The sequence below is a fragment of the Oenanthe melanoleuca genome, chromosome 1 (assembly GCF_029582105.1).
Source record: "Oenanthe melanoleuca isolate GR-GAL-2019-014 chromosome 1, OMel1.0, whole genome shotgun sequence".
In the NCBI taxonomy this organism is placed as follows: Eukaryota; Metazoa; Chordata; class Aves; order Passeriformes; family Muscicapidae; genus Oenanthe; species Oenanthe melanoleuca.
Window position 1 is genome coordinate 744,859 of NC_079333.1, and position 22,213 is coordinate 767,071.

Consider the following 22,213-nt stretch of genomic DNA (forward strand, 5'->3'; position numbering starts at 1 on the left):
GGTTTGTCCTGAGAGGAAGCAGAGCTTGGGTCTCTGAGCTTTTCCAACCAAATGATTCTGTGGTTCTACAATTACTCCACAACCTCCTTCAGATGGAGGCAAGCATCACCTGTCTGGGCCAAGCAGCAGCAGGATCCTGCTTGTTTCCAAGAACAGCAAGAAGCAGGGAGTTTCACTGTCAGAATCTGGTTTTATTCTGTTTGAACCTCGGCCTTTGCCCTGCAGTTCAAGTCCCGGTTGCTGTTAAAACAAACACTGTTATTTGTACACATTTGTTGGCATATTTCTGGTTTGTGACAATTGTTTCACAAGCAGGATTTATTCTGTTTCGAACAACAGAAGCCACAGCATGACAGATGCCTGCATGTCATTCCACTCACACATTTCACACATGCAAGCCAGCGGTCCTTTGGTGCCTTCCATCGCTTGGTAACACATTCGGGCAAAGCCGCGGGGCTCGGCGGAGGCCAGAACGACGTGAGAGTCTGCAGCCAGCCGGTGCTGTGCTGGCCAGCGGAGAACACGAAAGCACAACCATTTAAAGCGTTACTGGAGGAAAGTGTAGCGACATGGAGATTGGTTCTGCAGTTCCACAGCAAAGCTCCCGCCCGTGACCAGCCCGAGGCTTTCCCGTTTGCATAGAGAGGAGCGAGCTCCGGAGCGGGCGCGGCCGCTGCAGACACGAGGGGACAGGCGGTGCCAGCAGCGGGGCCACCCCGGCTCCGCGCTGCTTCATCCTGCACACCCCGCGGGGCTCCAGCGCGGCAGCTCCTGTCCCGGGGCGAGGGCCCGGCTCCCGGAGCGCTGCCCTGCGCGGGACGAGCTCTCTGCCAGCCTCCCGCCGCACAGCTGCGAGACGGACAGCGCTGCCGAGCGCCCGGCCCTCGGGGCACTGCTAAAGGCTTGTTTTCTACAGTCAGTCAGAGTCTTTAAGGCTTCGATCTCCCCCTTTGCTTGCACTGAGAAAATACAAAGAAGCGCTTGTTCAAGCTACACTTCATGACTACTGTGCACTGCATGTACAATAGCATTGGAAGAGAAATACTGACAATATAGAACAAGGTCATACAATCACCTGGCATGATCCCTTTTGGCACTTTTCCTTCATTTATCTCATCTCGCTGACTCCAAGCACGGACCCTTCTGCACGGCTTTTCCCGGGCAGAGAGCTCCGGAGGGTCAGCAAGCAACTTTCTGGGAGTCGTGGCATCTTTGGCAGACACAGTCCTTCTGTCACGGAACCAGCCCCAGCCCCTCCGGATTAGACAGCTTCACATTTGGGAGGACACTGCCATGCCCGTGCTGTCCCACAGCCAGCAAGGAATGCCTTCATCCCGGAGGGAAGGCAGCTGAGGCTCACAAAGGACTTTCACAGAAGTGTGAATAAATACTGGGTTTAATCTCGTGCTGCATCCACTGTTCAGCAGGAGGTATTTTCCTTCTCAGCTGGCATGATTTCTGGCAAAGCTGGTGCCATTCCTGACCTTTCCAGGGGAGAGGCTGGGTATTCCTGCTCTTTTGGGTGTAATTATTTACAATTTTTGTTGTTTTTTGCAAGCTTACACAAACGTCAAGTGTGTTAAATTAATAAAACATTCATCCTGGCTTTGCATCGCCGCAACCCTTCCCTGACATGATTGTGATTCCACATCCAAAGGTCTCCTTGAACACGGATGCCATGGCCTGTGCATGATGCTTGGGAATTGGGATCTCTTTTTTGGGGGCAGCCTGGAGCACGAGGGAAGCTCTTTTGGCTGGGGACAAGCTCCAGCTCAGGCACTGCCTCCTACACTTCTGCCCAGCTTGGATTTGGGATCAGGAAATTAACGCACAAACCCCGAAATATTTATAAAATCCTTTTAAAAGAAGGTATGTAAGACACTGGCCTAGTGCATTGGGCTGTGAAATCTGTTTTAAGAGGGGAAAGTAAAGATACATTCAGCGTGTAAATCTATTTTTTTGTGGTGTGAGCAGCCCAGGCCCAGCTGAGCCCCCACAAACACCACGAGAAAAAAGGAAACTGTTTAGGGAAGCCTGTTTGGGGCTCCAGGGATGAGCTGCAGAAAGGGGGGCCTGTAAAAATAATTCTAAATCTAAATGCACCTGGGACGTGCATGCTGTAGCCCAAAATGTTGGGAAAAACAGCACGGATTCCGAGTTATAGCTGTGGCTTTCCCTCCTGGGCTCCAAGGGCAGATCCAGGCCAGCACTACTTCTCTCTATGCTGCTCTTCTAGGTCCAGTCAAGGCTCCAAGTCCTTAATTTCCTTCTAATTCACAGCTGGACAGAGGAGCAGGTTTTGGTTTGGGTCAAAAGCTTCAAGCCCGCTTCAAGCAGCACCTGGTGAGGCTGCAGTGCAGGAGAGGCCCAGAGTGCTGGGAAGGCAGAGCAGGCCAGCTCTCACCAGCCCCAGGAACAACTTCAACCATCCAGCAGTTCGTGTGGCAAGGAGATACAGAGATAGAGATATATATTATGGAATCATTGCTGTAAGATTTCTCAAAACAAAAGTGTCGATCTGTTGAAATATAGTATTTAAAATATATAAATTTTACCCAATAAAATATAAGATTTCTTTTTTCTTTTTCTTTTTTTTTTAAATCCAGTTCAATTAGGAAAAAAGAAACTGCCAGGGTCCTTACAGCGAAAAAGAAAACCAGTTCCTGTTTTCTTTTTGACTGTTTAAGATGGAGGGAGAAAATTCAACCGTTTTTAGATAGAGGAAATTGGGCAATGCAGTTGTGTTAGATCAGATCTGTCTATCTGTGTGCACTGCTGCCCTCCCTTCACAGGATCCATAGGGAAGTTTGCCCCTGCCCTGTGCTCATCCCAAGAACACCCCTGGCACACGGGGGCAGGACTGGTAATGTCCCAAGCCCTGCCTCAGACAAAGGTGCCGTGGGGCTGGAGGGTCCCTGTGAATACTCTGCAAGGCAGCTGGAAGGCACTCGGTGAGCTGCCTTTCTGGAAATAACCCATGGAATGAATCCATGCAAGAGGCTTAGAAACACCCAGAGGTGGCCTGCCACATCTGGGCAGAGAACACACTCTGCTCCACCAGGGCCAGGCTCAAACCAGCTCTGCTCCAGGCCCAGCTCTGTGCCCACAAGCTTTTAGTGCACTGCTCACCTCAGCTCTCTCAGTGGTTTGCAGCCAAAGCCGGGGAGCTGGAGCAGGGCAGGGCAGCCCTTGGGACAGCCGGGCTCCTGTCACATCAGCTGCCTGGCTGGACCCTCGGGATGCTGCTCTGGAATGCAAGGACACGCCCTAGGTGTACTGAGAGAGCTCTGAACTGAGCAAGTGATGTGGCAGCTGGGAGGACGTCCCTCCACAAACTCCCTGGCCACCATTTTCCTTTCTTCAATACTACAGGGAAAACAGGAAACCCTCTTGGTTTGGGAAAGACATGGACTGGAGAAAAGCTCTCTGGGTCCCAGTACTCAGCGTGTGGCTGCTCCGCCTGAGCTCTCTCCCCTGTCACAAACATGAAATTATAAATCCCTATCAGGTTTTTCAGTAAAATCCTTATTTTAGGTCTTTCTTTTCACTGCATTTGGCTTTCTGCTTCAAGAAAGTGGTGAATGATCTGTGCTGCTGCTGCAGACAGTGAGATACATTCATTGGAAGTACTATGGGGGGACTCTGTTTAGGGCTCCCCAGGAGAAATACGGAGCATGGGCTGCTCCCCACAGAGGCTGACCCCACAACCAGATGCAGCCTGAGGAGAAAATGGGGCAGGCAGAGAGGAGAAGACTCTCAGATAATTTCCAGGAGCAGAGCCCAGATTTCTCTTGGCAAGGGATGGCCCTCATAAGCCCACGCTCACAACCCTCCTAGCTGGGGATCCCAGGTGTGCCCACCTGCGTGTGGAGGCCTTGCAGTGTATTCACAGGGATGACAGACAATTCCTTCAGACCAACGGACCAGAGAGGACCGGAGGGGTTTTTTCTCATTCTCTCTCTCTTTTTTTTTTAAATCTGAAAGGACACTGGCTTCTCTCTGAACTGGACCTAGAAATGTCTTACCACCGAAATGAAAAAACAATTGTGTGGGTGGAAGTAGGGCAAAAAATAGTTTTCCTCTAAGATAATCTGATAAACCTCATGGTCCTCTAGAAAGGCAACAGTCCAGCAGTGCTACTTGGCACCCAGAGTGCTCTTGGAGCGCAGCAGATACCGATCCACGCGGACTCTCCGCCTGTCCACCGTCCTGTTCTCGCTGTCGAAAATCCGCTGCAGGTGCAGGGCCAGCCTCCTGTCCTCCTCCTCCTGCTGCAGCTTCTGCTCCACGTCGCGGGGCTCGGGGGGCAGCCCCGCCTCCGCTGCCGCGTGCCTCAGTCTCTTGACGGAGCCGTTGTGCTCCAGGTGCTTGGTTTTGCAGTGTCTCTTGCGGCCCCGCCGCAGCAGCGGCGGCTGCTCTCCGATGATGTTCTCCACGGAGCTGCAGGTGCTGTTCTGCACATTGATCAGCTCGCTGTTGTTCAGGTATTTCAGCTGCTTCTTCCCCGATGCCTTGATGGGGACTCCGAGCGTGGTGTTGTCAGGCAGCGATGCGCCGATGCCCGTGAGTCTCCTGCCCAGCACTTTCGGGCCTAGACTGAGACAGGATTTGTCCATGAACGTATTCACTTTTAGGTCAGGGGCTTCAGCCACTCGTGTGTTTAGGGAGGTTACGTTTGATCTCACATCTGGCTCAGCAGCAGCGTCATCGGCGGTTAAGGCCTGTGAACCTCTGCTCTTCTCAGTCCCTCTTCCCAGCTTCATTTCACTGACAGAAGGGAGCAAATCCAGCTCGGGGCAAGGCTGTCCTGCTGTGTCAGGTGGGAGGGGATCACCCTGCACTTGTGGCTGCTCCTTAGTGCAACTGCTGGAGTTGGTGATGTCAGGAACCACGATGTCTTCCCCAGACTCTGAAGCCAAGGACGTAAGGGTTGCTTTAGACAGAGTCTTTTTGATCTGACGCTCCTGAAATATCTGCTCCCACTTTTTCAGTATTCTAGGACTGGCCTCGTAGGTCGTTGGCTTCTGCAGGCTGCGGTTCAGGTTCCTGGGGGTGGATTTGATGATGAGGGGGCTCAGGACCCTGCCGTCGGGGAGCCTCTTCGGGGGCGTGCACGGGGAGCAGACGATGGGCTTGAAGTGGTTGAGCTCCTCGGAGATGCTGTCGTTGCTCTCGGGGCTGATGGAGCGCTCGGGCCGGTGCAGGGCGGACAGCGAGGACACGGCGCCCAGCAGCAGGCGCCGCTCGGCCGTCAGCTCGGGGGCGGACAGGCAGCGGTGGTTCTGCGAGGCCGCCAGCACCCCCAGCAGCGGCGCGGCCCCCGCCACGGGCAGCACCTGCAAGGCAAGGCAGCACAGCTGGGACGGGCTGGGGCCCGGGGACAGGCTGGGGACAGGCTGGGACAGGCACGGGGACAGGCACAGGGACAGGGACGGGGACAGGCTGGGGACAGGGACAGGGAAAGGAACAGGGGCAGGCACAGGGACAGGCTCAGGGACAGGGACGGGGACAGGCTGGGGACAGGCTGGGGACAGGCACGGGGACAGGCTGGGGACAGGGACAGGGAAAGGAACAGGGGCAGGCACAGGGACAGGCTCAGGGACAGGGACGGGGACAGGATGGGGACAGGCTGGGGACAGGCACGGGGACAGGCTGGGGACAGGCACGGGGACAGGGACGGGGACAGGCTGGGGACAGGCTGGGGACAGGCACAGGGACAGGCACGGGGACAGGATGGGGACAGGGACAGGGAAAGGGACAGGGGCAGGCACAGGGACAGGCTGGGGACAGGCTGGGGACAGGGACAGGGAAAGGGACGGGGACAGGCTGGGGACAGGCACGGGGACAGGCACGAGACAGGCTCAGGCACAGGCTCAGGGACAGGCACAGGGACAGGGATGGGGACAGGAATGGGGACAGGCACGGGGACAGGGACAGGGACAGGCACAGGGACAGGGATAGGGACAGGAATGGACAGGGACAGGGACAGGCACAGGGACAGGCACAGGGACAGGGATGGGGACAGGCTGGGGACAGGCACAGGGACAGGCACGGGGACAGGCTGGGGACAGGGACAGGGAAAGGGACGGGGACAGGCTGGGGACAGGCACGGGGACAGGCACGGGACAGGCACAGGGACAGGGATGGGGACAGGCATGGGGACAGGCACGGGGACAGGGACAGGCACAGGGACAGGCACGGGGACAGCACGCCAGGGGAGAAGGGCAGAAGGCATGGCTGCTGTGCACAGCTGTCCCCGACAGCCTCCGCTGCTCACAGCACTTCCACGGCTGATGTGGGACGTGAGAAGGTCTCCCTGCACAGGGCAGGTGGTGGATGAACTTTAAGTTCCCTTCCAACCCAAACTATTCTATGATCCTATGGAGATCAGGCCTTTGGATTTTCTATATAGTATGGAAGTGCCAATACACCCTGATGTCAGGAAAGCAATGGGTTTTACTCCATTTAAACAGCTTTGGAGAGAAAGGTAAAGGAAGAGAACATTATTTTCCTAAACTTCTAAAAGATTTTTCTTTTAGAAAAAGAAAAAGCTGGGGATTTAGCCTTGAAAAGAAAATTAATTACCAAACAAAAGTCTAATGAAAACCCTTTCAATTTCCAATTAGCCTTTCCAATTAGCCTCCAATGCTACACAAGAACCCTGACAGCTGTCTGCTTTTCTGTTTAGCAATTCCTAACCTAGCAGGTTTTATTGGGAGCCGCAAGGAAGCGATTGGCCCTGTGGCGATAACACAGTGCCACAGAGCCCATATTTTATATCTCCAGATAACTGGTGCTGTGTAACCTCAGATAAGAACATTTACATACAGGAGCCTGTTTCCAGACGCTGCCTGTACCTTTGTTTTGGTGGCTGGGGCTGATCTCTGCCTGCTCTTGGATCTCTCCTGAACGGTGTCGTTGCAGCTCCGACTCCTCTCCACCTTGGAGGTTAAATTCCTGGAAAGCAGAGGGGTGAGAACAGGAGACTGTTTGTGACCTTAGGAACAGCCAGCTCAACAGCCCTGGCAGCTGCTTCCTGCGGGAGTGCTGTGGCAGCACCTGGCTGGCAGAGGCACGCCCGTGGCCTCGGGGAACAGGGATGCAGGCGCGCTGGATGTGTGCAGAGCGGGTCTGCGCTCAGCACCGACACCTCTGCCCACGGCCCGCCACGACCCGAGCCCAGTGACAACGGAGCTGGAACCTCTTTGCTCCTCATGGGGAAACACACCTGGCTCTTCAGCTGCTTCCACTGCCTCACGCAACAGCTTCCCAGGGAAAAAGCTGTTTGGGGCTGAGGCTATCCCTTCATATCTCTGCTGGAGAAGGGATCAGCACTCTTGAGTTTATCCTACAGAATTTTGGTTTCTGACTAATAGTTTAAATCTACAGGCAATGATTTTTCTCCTTCATGGGATGAACATTAACTTCCTTAACTTCCAGGTAGGAAGTAATCAGACAGACACCACGTTCTACCAACAAGTCTGCTCTAAAATTCCAGAAAAAAAATCATATTCTTTTATAATAGAACCATCATTTGAATTAGAACATCACAGGTCGGAAGAACATCTTTAAAGGGACATTAAACAAAGCCTCAGCATCTTACCCTGAAAGGAAAGCAAAGGAGTAGGCACTGGTCTTGGAAACAAAAGCTGACCGATGCGTTTGCTTGCCCTGGAATGGTTCTTCATTCTCGGAATCCGAGAGGCGTTCAGGAAACTGAAGTCAATCAAGGAAGAGTTAGCTGACATGCACAACAAAAAGAATAACTTGGAAAATAAAGCTCTTTCTTGCAAAAGTGTTAAAGATCCCCACATCCCCCATTTCTGATTATACTGAGAGGACATAAGGCATAAATAATACAAATATAAGCACACAGCTCCTATACATAGCTGTTAGTCATCAAATAAAGGTGATTTATTGATCAAGAAAATGTGGGGAAATTCTACAATACAGGTTACCACAGGGTGCTGGTTACACAGCCCCCATGGGCCAGCCTATCAAACGGAAATTTTAAGAGCATTTCCTGCAGAGCCTCCCAAATGAAATGGGAAATTGGCAGAAATCAGCATAAAGAATGTGTTGAACTTCAGTTGTAAAAGTTCACTGTAGAAGATTCATAGAGAAATGTTCATGGAAATGCACACAAGGCTGAAGACCAAGGATATCCCCAAAGCTGAGGGGATCTGCTGTGCTAGCAAGAGTCACACAGTAGAGGGTAAAACGAGGGACAGAAACCTCTAGAAGAACATCTGCAGTCACAACAGACCTTAGAAGAAAGTTCTTATTAACAAGGATCTTTATAATCTGCCAGCTCATACCCTTCATGAGCTATTAAAACTCAATCAAGGAATCCTGGAAAGCCAAAGAATGAAAATTTTGTTATGTGGGCAGGAAGGAGAAGCATGAGTTTACTTACAGAGTCTTGGTTCCCTTTCAACACTACAGACTCATCTTTTTTCTGCTGTTCCTCCATTTTTCTTTTCCCTATGTCCATGTCATCTGGAATGAACTTGTGAATCAGATCCTCAGACGTCTTTTCATCTTGTAGTTTCTCTTCTCTCAGCTGGAAATAATGACAAAAGAGGTAGAGTAGTTATAATTTTAAGTCATACACTTACAGATTGGAAAGACAAGAGGCTGGTCACATAATTTAATTTTATGCCTTCATTTCTCTACTCCAGGGTAGAGCCACTGCCTCTCTCTCACAATAATGTGAAGATTGGTTTGCTCCTACACCACATTTGTGTTTTATACACAAGTATCATGGATTTTATCTTCTTTGCAAAACAGCAAAGCACTGTGAGGCCCAGGGCTGGAGAAAGCCTTCTCTGCAACTGTATTTTCTAAAATAGAGATTCAAAAGCTTTTCTCTACTTGTAAGTAGAGAAAATAAAAATGTGCAAAATTAGTTTCAAGCAAGCTGTGATATTTCATTTTTAGCCTTCCAATGGCCTGACATGCAGCACACACAGTTTGGCAGACACATATGCAGCAGCATCTAAAATAAAAGGTGAGGTGCAGCAATTCCCATGCTGAAAGCTACACAAGAGGTGAAATGCCATTGTTTCACTGCTGTGTTGGGATGGAGAGGATCCAGAGAGGCCACCTTGCCCCTGAGAGCTGACTCCAGGCTCAAAGCTTGAATTCAGTTTCAGACACAGAGAAGTGCAAGGGAATGCCAGGATCTGGGACACAAGGTACATGGACTCCTCACCTAAGGAATCAAACTCTCCTTTTCTGCCAGGACCATTTTTAAAATTTTTTTTGACTTGCTATCAAAACCAACAACACCTCTTTTCTCCTCCTTTCCAGCACCTTTTCCTGATGAACAGCTTGGCAGAACACACTTCAGGGAACACCATCTGACTGTCCTTGCCCAGGGTATCCAGCTCCCTTCTCCCTCCATCACCCAGCCATTGTTCCAGCTTGTGTCTTGCCTCTTCCTCAACTCAGACACAGCCCAGGAACAGTCTACATGGATCTGCACACAGAACAGTCCTCCCTCCCTCCTCCAGCCACCCTCCATGCAGAAGTTATCTGGACCTTTGCCTGACACATCTTCACCCTGCTCATGAACCACAGCACTGGGAATTCCTGTCCCGGGGCTTCTCCTCATATTTGGGCACAGGCATCTCAGGTTCTTCAGAAACTCCTAACTCAAAAAGGCACTGAGGGATGATGCAACAATTCCTCATTCTGACAAAAATATTTAGTGTTTTTCTTCCCTGCTGGAGGAGGGGAAAACCCTAAAAGTATGGACATAAGGATGACAGAGAAAACAGAGTTCAGGAGGCATTACAGGAAAAGCACTTTGTGATTTTCAAACTGGGAAAAACCCAAATCCAAGTCCCCAGAGATAAGGAGGAGAGAGGAAAACAATGAGGAAACAAGGCAGAAACCAGGAAAAACTCCACTGTTTGGCTGATTGTGGGTTCAGCAAATACTTTCAAAGACTGGTTTGACTCCTTGCTTAGAGTTGTTTTAAGATGTATCTTTAAATTCCTCATCTATTAATAATCTCAAGCAATAACTACAACAGTGTCTGACTAACATAGATTGTGACCACATGATGCAGATATGATGAATAGTCTGCTCTAAGTCAACAGCACTGCTGCCTTTTTTGAAGCATCTGAAAAACAAATTCACATCAAGATTTATCATAAAGTGTTTTTTGGTTTTTTTTGGCTGGCTGAAATACTACCCAGCACTCATGTTCCTCCTGAATTTCTCATGTGGAAGAAAATTATATGGAAAAATTCACTTTTCTGGCTAAATTATAAATCCAAAGACACAAGAACAAGTAACAACACACAGGAATATTTAAGGATTTTGGGGAAATCCATGGCACAATTAGTGTGAGGTACTGACAGTGAAGTCAATAAAGCAACAACATTAATCCTAATTAATAGGATAGGAAAAAGAATTTAGCTCCAGAATTAAGGTTGCCAAAAAAATCAAAATCTAATGATGAAATCTGTACTAATTACAAAAATAATAATTTGAAGTAGCCTTAATGCAAATTGTCTCCCAGAGAATTTCCTCCCAGACAAGGCAATGCTGTGCTGGGACAGGAGAACAAGAATCTGAAACAATGAACCCTGGGAGAAGGACCTCATGTTATCGGAGCAGCATCTCTGAAATACTGGATGCAGGACCAACAGCTGCTGTGAACAGCACAGTTAGCAGAAAATGCAGTTTAGTCCTTTTGGATACTGCAGGGGAAAGGAAATGCTGTACAAGCAATGGATTACTGTTCACTCAAGAAACGCCCATTTCAGAACCATCACTCCTGACAGAACATGCATGTCCAAAAGTTTGGCACACTCACGTTTGGTGTCCTGCCTTCCCTCCTCGCAGTGCCCAGGCTGGCTGCCTCCCGGAGCCTGCTCCGTCTGCCCTGCCTCTGGGAAGCTGCATGTCAGCACATGCCTCAGGTAGGAGTTTCCCTCCCACTGTGTGTGCTTACAAGCAACAGGCTTGCTTGTGATACAGAGACAGCTGGACAGGATGAGTTAGGGTTTTAGTACGCGGAAAAACATAAAATGCAAGAGCACCAAGGGCACAAAGGAGGAAAACACGACCTCTCCATCCTGCACAGACAGCAAATATCTATCTCATTCTGAAAGCCAGTTGAGAAAATTAAGCTGTGAGATAATCCACGTCAAATAAAATCTCTTCAGTACATAATTATGGTACCACTTTGTTTTCAACTGCAAAAAGTGGGGAAGCAGGTCGAGAGTTCAGATGCATAAAACAGCTCACATCTGGGAGCTGGAAAAAGGTTTGGGAATGCTCCTGTCCCTTCCTCAGGAGGGAAGCCCAGGTTATCCCCATTGCACAGGCAGGGAAGCTGGGATTAAACCCTGTGTCTGGAGACATGAAAGGAAACCCAATCATATACAAGCTTAGATCCCAAACCTGAGCTCCTGTCTCCTCCTGCCTAACTCAGAAGTTCAGGGATACCAAGAAACTCTCGACGAGTAGCAACAGTCACAGTTTTGCTTCCCTACAGCTTCCTTACAGGAGGGTAGAGCCAGATGAGTCAGTCTCGCATCCCAGGTAACAAGTGACAGGACAAGATGTAACAGCATCAAGTTGCACCAGGGGAAGTTTAGGTTGGATATCAATCTAATGGTAAATTTCTTCCTTGAAAGTGTAGCCAGTCATTGGCACAGCCGCCCAGGGCAGTGGTGGAGTTGCCCTACCTGGAGGGATTTAAAAACCATGTGGATGTGGCACAGGAGGACATTGGCAGTGCTGAGGGAACAGCTGAGCTCCATTTCAGAGGGCTTTTCCCATCTAAATGATTCTGTGATTCTATTCTGATTCTATGCATAAGGAAACACTCTGACTGCATCATCAGCTGTCATTTTTACCAGCAAAATTTCAGTGCCATTTGCTGTAGGACGACAATTCACAGAATCTCCTCCCAGCCAGCTCTTTCAGCTGAGCTTCACAACAAGCAAGTTTAAGCTGGCAGGGGGGAGAAACCCATCTCCCATCTGGCAGAGAGCAAGAAGGGGAAGGCAGCAGGCTGAACAAGAACAGGACAGAAACACACCCAAATGCCAGAAACATGGTAAAGTATTTCCCTCTGACTGGATGGGAAGGGAGAAGTGTTTGCACTGGGCTGCACACGGTATCTTCTCGCTGAAGTCAAACTGTAGATGTAAAAAAACTTTTCAGCTGCAGCTTGACCATGATGCAAATGTGTTTCCTTAAACTTGATATAGAATTGCTGCTGAAAATGCCACAAGTGCTACGACTTTGCACACAAAGTGTCCCTGCCTTACTGGCAAGGCACCTCAGTTGGAGAAGAGTATGCAGTTCCTATGATCAGTTAATGAAACAGCCAGCCAAAGCTATCACAGTAACCTGCAGGACACTGCCCATCAGTAAAAATAGACAGCTCTAATTTGGAATAGTTTGGTTTTGGTTTTTGGTTTTTTTTGAGGAGAAGGATGTTTGAGGAGAAGGAGATGCCTTATGCTGCCAAAGCCTTTATGCAATTACATCCACAACCAAACAGTTACTCCAAAGAAGGTGCATTTCCATGTTTTGGAAGGCAGACTAAGACAGCAAAACTTTGCTTCTACATGCTCAGTTACAGACATTTCCTGAACTGGCTGAACAGTATAAAGAGAATAAATGACCTTTGTTACAAAACAGGAAAAAAGAGTCCTTCAGGTTTCCCTACAGGTAGGATGGCATTCCTGCAGGAAATCCAACTTATTCTGGAAGAAAAAACAGTTACCCAAAATACTGACCTTCCTTAGCTGGTTTTCATATTCTTCTCGGAGTTCTCCCGTTTTGCTTAATTTAATGGGTGCTCTGAATATAAAATCTGGAAAGAAAAGGGAAGAAAAGGGAAATACTTTTCAGTGCAAGATAACTGGTGTTGGCCATTATTTCCCAAAAAGGGTGAGATCTCCACAGGCTGCACAAGAGCTTCTGCAGCACTTTTTTCAACCCCAGATGTTTATATTCTGCCACTGCTATCACAGCTCTGTTTAACATACAGAAACATCGGGAGGAGGATGGCCGAGCAATCCCACTTTGCACTTCCCGAGCTCCCTTTGAGATTCTCAAGAGTCCTTGACAAGCAGTTAAGCAATCAGGGAGCACTGGGAGGATGTAAACACAGGGGTGAAGTAACAGCCCGGAGATGTCACAGGGAATGTGAGTCCCGGGAATAAAGCCAGCCTTTAGGCACAGGGAATTGGAGTCCCAGGAATAAAGCCAGGATTTAGGTCCTGCTGCAGCCGGACAGCCCGGGCAGCAGGCTGGCAGCAGCAGGCTGGCAGCAGCAGCAGCGCACCCCGGATTGCCCCTGCCCTGCACCGCTGCCAAGGCACGGAGAGCGCTCCCTGCGCTCCCGGCGCCTCCTGCACATCGCTCCAGCCGCCGGCAGCGCTGGGCGCGGAGCGAGCACCGCCTTTATCCCGCCTGCAGGGCGCTCCCGGACCAGCGCTCCGACAGCGGGCAGCATGCTCTGTCCGCCACAAATTCCCCGTCCTGCTCCCACTTCCTCCCCTTCCCCTCGGGAATTCAGAAACCAAAGGCATGCTGGCACAGGATTGTAGCTTAACTTCCATCCCCGGAGTCTGTTATTCCCAAAGGAGTCCCTTGCTTCTATCAGCCTCAAAGCTCCCTCCCACTTTTGTGCAGTGCAAGTCTGGGCAAGCTGCACTTCAGCTGGAGGAGCCTGGAGGGAAAAGGAAACAACCGGAACAAAACAACAACCCCTGGACAACCATGCTGGCTCAATCCATATCAGTATTCCAGGCAGGGTGCAGCACAGTTCATCATCCAACGTGCTGTGGTCAGGATGGGACAGGTTCGATCAAGGAGCAAACATCAGGGGGAATTCCTTTTCCCACCCTGCTGAAATTAAAGGATATGAACCAGCAGCTCCACCACGTTTTCACAGAATCCCAAGGTTATTTAGGCTGGGAAAGACGCTGAGACCAACCCTATCCTGTCACCCAGCCCAGAGCACCGAGTGCCCCATCCAGCTGTTCCTTGGACACCTCCAGGGATGGGGACAGCAGCACCTCCCGAGGCTGCCCCAGCCAATGCCTGCCACCCTTTCAGTGAAGAAATTCCTCCTGCTTCCCAAAGCGAACCTTCCCTGGTGCAGCTTGAGGCTGTTTCCTCTTGTCCTGTCCCCGTTCCCTGGGAGCAGAGCCCAAACCCCCAGGCTGTCCCCTCCGGCCAGGGAATTGTATGGAGACAGGAGGTCCCCCGAGCCTCCTTCTCTCCAGGCTGAGCCCCGCTCACAGAACTCCCTTCTGTAGGCAGCGCTTCCCTGTGTTTCCAGTGAAAGGCACGGCAGGATGGGTGAATCAAACACCCAGCGACCAGCTGCCGGCTGCTCTGCCGGGCATCCTCGGGTACACGGCCACAGCCCACGGCACTCACAGACTGGTGAAACCCCATTACCACCTGTCCTGTTCTCCCCTGGCTTCCCTTTCAAAGTTCCTAGGGAGCTCTGTAACTTCCTCTGGCCAGTGAGGGCCAAACTCGTAGCTTCCATAGCTCTGAACAGGCAATGCTGCCAATGCCAGAGCTGCACAAATCACAAAGCATTTCTTTAATATTCGCTCAGAGGGAGAAAAATCATCTCATATAAGCAAACATTAAGCATATAGATTACAAGGCATTTTTTCTCATAAAAGAGCTGCTATTTCCTCTTACTGACACGCCTGCACGAGCCAGGCTTGTTTTTAAAGGAAAACATCCCAAGTGTCCCTACAGATGTGATAAAAATCCCAAGCAGTGCTGATGCTGGGGAGGTCAGGCTGCATTCCGTGCTCCTGCCTCTGCGCCTGCAGCCGGCCACGCTGGAAACCTTCCACTGGCTTCCCAAAATGTTTTTTCAATTGTGTCCTTGAGCGGTTCCAGTTCTTTGTGAACTTTATCAAGCTGAATTTCCACAGAGACAGTCCCAAGAGCAGCAGCACTCCGTAACTCGCCTGCAGCAAACTTCAATTACTTCTCAGTGTTTAAGGCTTGTCTCCAGAGCTGAAAAGGTGGAGCTTTCCCCTGCAGGGCACAAGCTAACCCAAGGGAAACACGCACCAGGAAAGATGAGCCACCTCAACTCTCTCATTTCTCACTTGGGTTCAGCAAGCCCGAAGAAATTTTAAATAGTGAAATAACATTTGTGTGTAAGTTGCAGTGGTTGAACTAAAGGGGTCCAACACCAGGTGGAGGCAACTTTATCAATAGTATCTTTATGTACCAACTTGTATACTTTTCAGATGGGTCAAAAAGAGATGAGACCCCCAAATTTCCAACTCTGTATAGAAGAGATGAAACCAAAAATGTATGTATATATGCATTTCACAGAACTCCAGAGTGGGTCAGGCTGGAAGGAACTGCTGAGGGTTACCTGGTGCCACCTCCCTGCTCCAGCAGGGCCAACGCAGAGCACAGGATTGTGCCAGAGGGCTTTGGAATACCTCCAGTGAGGGAGACTCCCCACCCTCCCTGTGCTTGGTCACTGCACAGGGCAGAAGCTCTCCCTCCTTCCAGGGCTCAGTTCCTGCCTGTTCCTTTGGTGCCATTGCTGGGCCCTGCCCTGACCTTCCCTGCACACAGGGACACCTAGGGACACCCAGGGACAGACAGGGACACACAGGGACACACAGGGCTGAGGCCCCTCTCAGTGTGTCCCCTCCAGGCTGAGCCCCCCCAGCTCCCTCAGCCTTTCCTGGGCACTAAGATGCTCCAGGCCTTGCTGAGCTCCAGGAGCTGCTGTCCTGCTGTGCTGAGGATGCAGAGCTGCACACAGCACTGCAGAGGAGCCTCCAGGGCTGGCAGAGGGGCAGCATCCCTGCTGACAGGGCAGAAGGGTGCTGCACCCAAGGATGCTTCTGTCAGCACAGAACCATTCCAGGTGGAACCAGACCAGTCCTTGCACTGGGGGGAAGACAAGTGACCAAAGCATCACGTCTTTCTCTGGCAGACCTCCCCCAGCCAATTCTGGATGTTCAGGTCCAGGACAAGGCTGTTCAGCCAGTTCAGTGTGTGCCACAGCCTAGGACAACAACAAAGCAGGCAAAACCATGGAAGAAAAGGCTTTTTGCTTGATTTTGCAGCAATCTCCTGCTTGCCCTTCCTCTCCAGTGACATGTGGGTCAAGAGAGCTGGTTTCTGAATGAAGCTGACTCTGAAGGGCTGCTGGGCAGGCTGCAGCTGGGATGCTCCTTCCATGCCTGCTGAGAGCTCTGAAACAGTCACAGCGGCAGGATCAAACCTGGCATCCTGCTTTTTTATGCTGGCAGACAAGAGTTGCATCCTATTGCGTTCAGTCTTGGAAAACACAACTGATTTCTGCACTATTTGAGAGCACAAAAGATTTTCTAATTATTTAACGGTGGTTTTCTTTCTAAGAGGCATCTGACTGGCAGCCTCCATCCCCTTGAATGAGTCCATCCTTCCCACGCCAGCTCGGAAGTGTGCCCTACTCCATGGAGCCGCACTCCTGACAGACACATTTTACATTTACTGCCAAAAGGTTCAGAAACCTCCATCTGGTGAATTCAGCAACATGGGCTGACTGAAAGTAAAGCTGAACTGGGCTCAGAACTCTTCGGTGCCCTGTCTGCAGTTCAGAGGCTCCTGGGCTTTGCCAAACTGATGCCATCAGGCAAGAGCCAGCCCTGCCTCCAGCAGCAGCAAATCCCCCAAGCCCCCAGATTCCATGGAAACTTTCAACAGGCTTTGCAGCTTCCATCTCCCTTGAGCTTTTCACTACTTTTCCTTTTAACTCCTGGCAGTTAACACGTGCAGCTGAAGATGAAATCTTAAATGTTTTCAAAACATAAAACAAGAAGTTAGGAATTTCCCGACCCTAGCACAGGTGTAACCACTACTCAACTGGAAAATTATTTTCCAAGAGTTAATGATTCACTGCATGACCACTGGGGCTAGCTCTGGGTCTGGTCCTAATCACTCTCTTCATTAATGGCTTGAAGGGCAGATTAAAAATAATGTAAGTATTGTGGAGTGCTGGAGAGAGGACAATGAGGAAAGAGATGGAGGTGCAAGCCCTCTGACAGCCTCATGGCACAGTTACTACCCCCAGAGAGGCACCCTATCCTACCTTCCTAGGAAATCTTAAATTTAACCCATCCCACCAGCAATACAACACGTGAGTAGGAGGAGAAAAGAGACGGTGTCAGTTTTAGTCAGTTTGATGTGGGGAGAAAATCACTGCTTTTCCCGAGACAGGGAAGGGCTTCTTCAGGATTGCCACTTCCCAAGTTGCAGCACTGTGGTCTTGAGACAAAAAACAACTAGTGACAGGCTACAGAACAACAGAAATGACAGGAACTGAAGGAATCATCAGGAAATGCTCAAGAACTAGACTGGTTTGGTCCAGCGGGGAAAGGGGAAAACCACTGCCAAAAAAAGCCTGGGAGGAAGGAGGGGGAAGTCATTTTATGAGTCTGGCAAAAACACGCCACACCTCTTACACGAGCACCAGTTATTGATTGCTGTGCATTGCTACTGGGCAGAGGAGAAACAAAAGAAATCTGATTTCTGAAATGTGAATGTGCTTATTCTCTCACAAATCAGGCTGAGCACCTCGCTGCAAACAGATTCTGTTCCTTCTCCTTGGCCAACTGAATCCTCAAACACACACCTGCAGTCTCCAGGACTCCCATCTGCTCTCCTCTCTGTCTTCCAAGAATTGCACCAAGCAACTGCTTTAATATAAGAAACCTCACTTAGAGAAAGGACTTTGACTTTATACCTATCTGGACACCTAGTGCAGAATCCCCAGCTTCAGCCAAGGTCTGAGAGCTCCTCAAGCCCACTATTACGGAAGAATCCCAAAGGGAATCACAAGAACTGGGACAGGAAACCACGATTAATTAGCTGGTTTAAGCTAGAATAATCAAGGTATGTCAAGTGATCATACTAAGTAGTTTTAAAGATTCTGCACATTTTAAGTGATTTAATTAAATACCTGAGCCACAGCTTCTCTGAGCAGCCTCTGCCAGGGCCCTAGCACCTTTACAGGGAAGAATTTCATCCCAGTATCCCATCTAAACCTGCCCTCTGGCAGTGAGAAGCCAATCCCCCTTTGTCCCACACCCATCTCACACAACTCAGGACAAGCAGAGAATCAAAATCAATTCTACTTTAAGACGCCCAGCTCAGACACTGCCAGGCATTCCCACGGCAAGGCTGGATGCTCTGATCCCAGCTCAGCTGGACACGCAGAGTCCATTTAGCACGACTGACAGCACTGCCCGGAGCACAGACTGACTCGGGAGTTCCCGCTGTGCCTCCTGCGGAGGAGCCGCTCCCAGCTCCCGCTCAGCTCCCTCTGCACTGCCCATCTGTTCACTGATTCAGCAAATCCTGCCGTGTGGAGGCTGCCTAAAGCTCTTCCAGGTTAGTGGGGTTAGTTCAAACCACCAATTTAAGCTGTTTAAGCTCATCCTGCCAATTCTTCCCACAGCCAATTAGAGGGCGCTGACACAAGCATGAACCGGGAGACCAGAAACACGCTGGGAAAGGAACGGGCTGGGTTAAAAGGATGTTTATCTGCAGCTTAAATCCTTGCTGGCTCTACAGGGCTCCCCTCAGCACTGCTGAAGTGGGCACTGCTGCAACACCTCTCCAACCAACAGATCCCAGTGCATCCTGAGTTCTGGCAGCAGCAAGGTGGGCATCTCCAGCAGCTCCCACCGGGAAAGAGCAATGCCACTGTCTCACACGAGGATTTATTTTGAAGGGAACACGGGGAGCAGTTTTCTTGGAGTTGAGGAAGGCACTTAGCTTTGGAGGCGGGGAGGAAACGTGATAAAAAGCAATGAACAAAGGGATGAAGGACTTTATGTCAACAAGGGACTAGGACCTGCCATGGTGTAAAACCCTTCCTGTCTTGATGCAGCACAACCTGCCCAACTCATGGCAGCACTGTTGGAACTGCTCACTTTCGGGGCAGGGTTATGATAAAACACCTGAGGAACAGGGGAAAGATCCCCCAGCCAGGCATCCCCTCCAGGGGTGATGCTATCCATCCCTCCACCTCCTGATGGCACAGAGCGGGGCGGCTCAACCCCAATGCCCCCTCCCTGCTTGGGCTGAGACCCTGAACTCACTGCACAACCTGAGCTGGCCACATCCCCCGGGCTGAGCCCTGAACTCATCCATGGCCACATTCCCCAGGCTGAGCCCTGAACTCATCCATGGCCACATCCCCTAAAGCTGAGCCCTGAACTCATCGCACATCCCCTAAAGCTGAGCCCTGAACTCATCCATGGCCACATCCCCTAGAGCTGAGCCCTGAACTCATCGCACATCCCCTAAAGCTGAGCCCTGAACTCATGGCACATCCCCTAAAGCTGAGCCCTGAACTCATGGCACATCCCCTAGAGCTGAGCCCTGAACTCATCGCACATCCCCTAAAGCTGAGCCCTGAACTCATGGCACATCCCCTAGAGCTGAGCCCTGAACTCATCGCACATCCCCTAAAGCTGAGCCCTGAACTCATCCATGGCCACATCCCCTAAAGCTGAGCCCTGAACTCATCGCACATCCCCTAAAGCTGAGCCCTGAACTCATGGCACATCCCCTAGAGCTGAGCCCTGAACTCATGGCACATCCCCTAAAGCTGAGCCCTGAACTCATGGCACATCCCCTAGAGCTGAGCCCTGAACTCATGGCACATCCCCTAAAGCTGAGCCCTGAACTCATGGCACATCCCCTAAAGCTGAGCCCTGATCTCATGGCACATCCCATAAAGCTGAGCCCTGAACTCATCGCACATCCCCTAAAGCTGAGCCCTGAACTCATCGCACATCCCCTAAAGCTGAGCCCTGAACTCATCGCACATCCCCTAAAGCTGAGCCCTGAACTCATGGCACATCCCCTAGAGCTGAGCCCTGAACTCATCGCACATCCCCTAAAGCTGAGCCCTGAACTCATGGCACATCCCCTAGAGCTGAGCCCTGAACTCATGGCACATCCCCTAAAGCTGAGCCCTGAACTCATCCATGGCCACATCCCCTAAAGCTGAGCCCTGAACTCATGGCACATCCCCTAGAGCTGAGCCCTGAACTCATCCATGGCCACATCCCCTAGAGCTGAGCCCTGAACTCATGGCACATCCCCTAGAGCTGAGCCCTGAACTCATGGCACATCCCCTAAAGCTGAGCCCTGAACTCATGGCACATCCCCTAGAGCTGAGCCCTGAACTCATCGCACATCCCCTAAAGTTGAGCCCTGAACTCATCCATGGCCACATCCCCTAAAGCTGAGCCCTGAACTCATCCATGGCCACATCCCCTAAAGCTGAGCCCTGAACTCATCGCACATCCCCTAAAGCTGAGCCCTGAACTCATCGCACATCCCCTAAAGCTGAGCCCTGAACTCATGGCACATCCCCTAGAGCTGAGCCCTGAACTCATTGCACATCCCCTAAAGCTGAGCCCTGAACTCATTGCACATCCCCTAAAGCTGAGCCCTGAACTCATCGCACATCCCCTAAAGCTGAGCCCTGAACTCATGGCACATCCCCTAGAGCTGAGCCCTGAACTCATTGCACATCCCCTAAAGCTGAGCCCTGAACACATCGCACATCCCCTAAAGCTGAGCCCTGAACTCATGGCACATCCCCTAGAGCTGAGCCCTGAACTCATGGCACATCCCCTAAAGCTGAGCCCTGAACTCATCGCACATCCCCTAGAGCTGAGCCCTGAACTCATGGCACATCCCCTAAAGCTGAGCCCTGAACTCATCGCACATCCCCTAAAGCTGAGCCCTGAACTCATCCATGGCCACATCCCCTAAAGCTGAGCCCTGAACTCATCGCACATCCCCTAAAGCTGAGCCCTGAACTCATCCATGGCCACATCCCCTAGAGCTGAGCCCTGAACTCATCCATGGCCACATCCCCTAGAGCTGAGCCCTGAACTCATCCATGGCCACATCCCCTAAAGCTGAGCCCTGAACTCATGGCACATCCCCTAAAGCTGAGCCCTGAACTCATCGCACATCCCCTAAAGCTGAGCCCTGAACTCATCCATGGCCACATCCCCTAAAGCTGAGCCCTGAACTCATCGCACATCCCCTAAAGCTGAGCCCTGAACTCATCCATGGCCACATCCCCTAAAGCTGAGCCCTGAACTCATCGCACATCCCGCCGTAGCCCCGCCCCGCGGCCCCGCCCCGCGGCCCCGCCCCGCCGCGCGCCCCCCGCCCCTCCCGGTCCGTGATGGGGGGGCCGCAGGTGCCGCCGCCGCCGCCGCCGCAGCCGCACCTTGGTCCGGCGGCCGCTGCTCCCCGGCTGCTGCTCCGGCGGCTGTGGTGGCTGCGGGCTCGGGCTGCTGCCGCCGGGCCCGTGTGGAGAGGCGGCTGCGGCACAGCGGGCAGCAGAGGCCCGGGCCCTGCGGGCAGCGCTGGAAGCAGGAGAGGCAGAGCGAGTGGCGGCAGGCCGGCGTCCCCGCCTCCGCCGGCGCCTGCCGGCACACCGGGCACTCGGCCGCCGACAGCACCACCGCGTCCTGCTGCTCCTCGGCCGCGGACCGGCCCCGCCGCCGCCGCCCCCGCACCGCGGCCCGGCCGCCGGCACCCGCCGCCGCCGCCGCCATCTTCCCACACTTTGAAGGGCCGCGGCGGCCACGCCCACCGCACATAATTCATGAGGGAACGCCCCCCGCGGGGCAGAGTAACGAGCGCCGCCCGCGCCGCCACGGCCACGCCCCTCATGAATATTCATGAGTGGGAGGCAGCGCCCCCTGGCGGCCGCCGCTCCTCGGCGGGACGGGCCGACTGGGAAATCGCGGATGGGATGGGATGGGATGGGATAATGGGATGGGATAATGGGATGGGATAATGGGATGGGATGGGATGGGATGGGATGGGATGGGATGGGATGGGATGGGATGGGATGGGATGGGATGGGATGGGATGGGATGGGATGGGATAATGGGATGGGATGGGATGGGATAATGGGATGGGATGGGATGGGATGGGATAATGGGATGGGATAATGGGATGGGATGGGATAATGGGATGGGATGGGATGGGATGGGATGGGATGGGATAATGGGATGGGATGGGATGGGATGGGATGGGATGATGGGATGGGATAATGGGATGGGATGGGATAATGGGATGGGATAATGGGATGGGATGGGATAATGGGATGGGATGGGATGGGATAATGGGATGGGATGGGATGGGATGA

At 51.8% G+C, this 22,213-nt stretch overlaps 1 protein-coding gene across 1 annotated transcript; it reads right to left on the reverse strand.

The window, feature by feature from the left end:
- Window positions 1-170: 170 nt before the first annotated feature.
- RNF169 (ring finger protein 169) lies at window positions 171-21,614 on the reverse strand. Its single transcript, XM_056496720.1, has 6 exons — window positions 21,284-21,614; window positions 12,768-12,844; window positions 8,417-8,563; window positions 7,604-7,716; window positions 6,858-6,957; window positions 171-5,336 (listed from the first exon to the last, which is right to left on the reverse strand). The coding sequence occupies exons 1-6, from the start codon at window positions 21,612-21,614 to the stop codon at window positions 4,137-4,139; spliced, it is 1,968 nt and encodes a 655-aa protein (XP_056352695.1). The 3' UTR covers window positions 171-4,136.
- Between the last annotated feature and the right edge of the window lie 599 nt (window positions 21,615-22,213).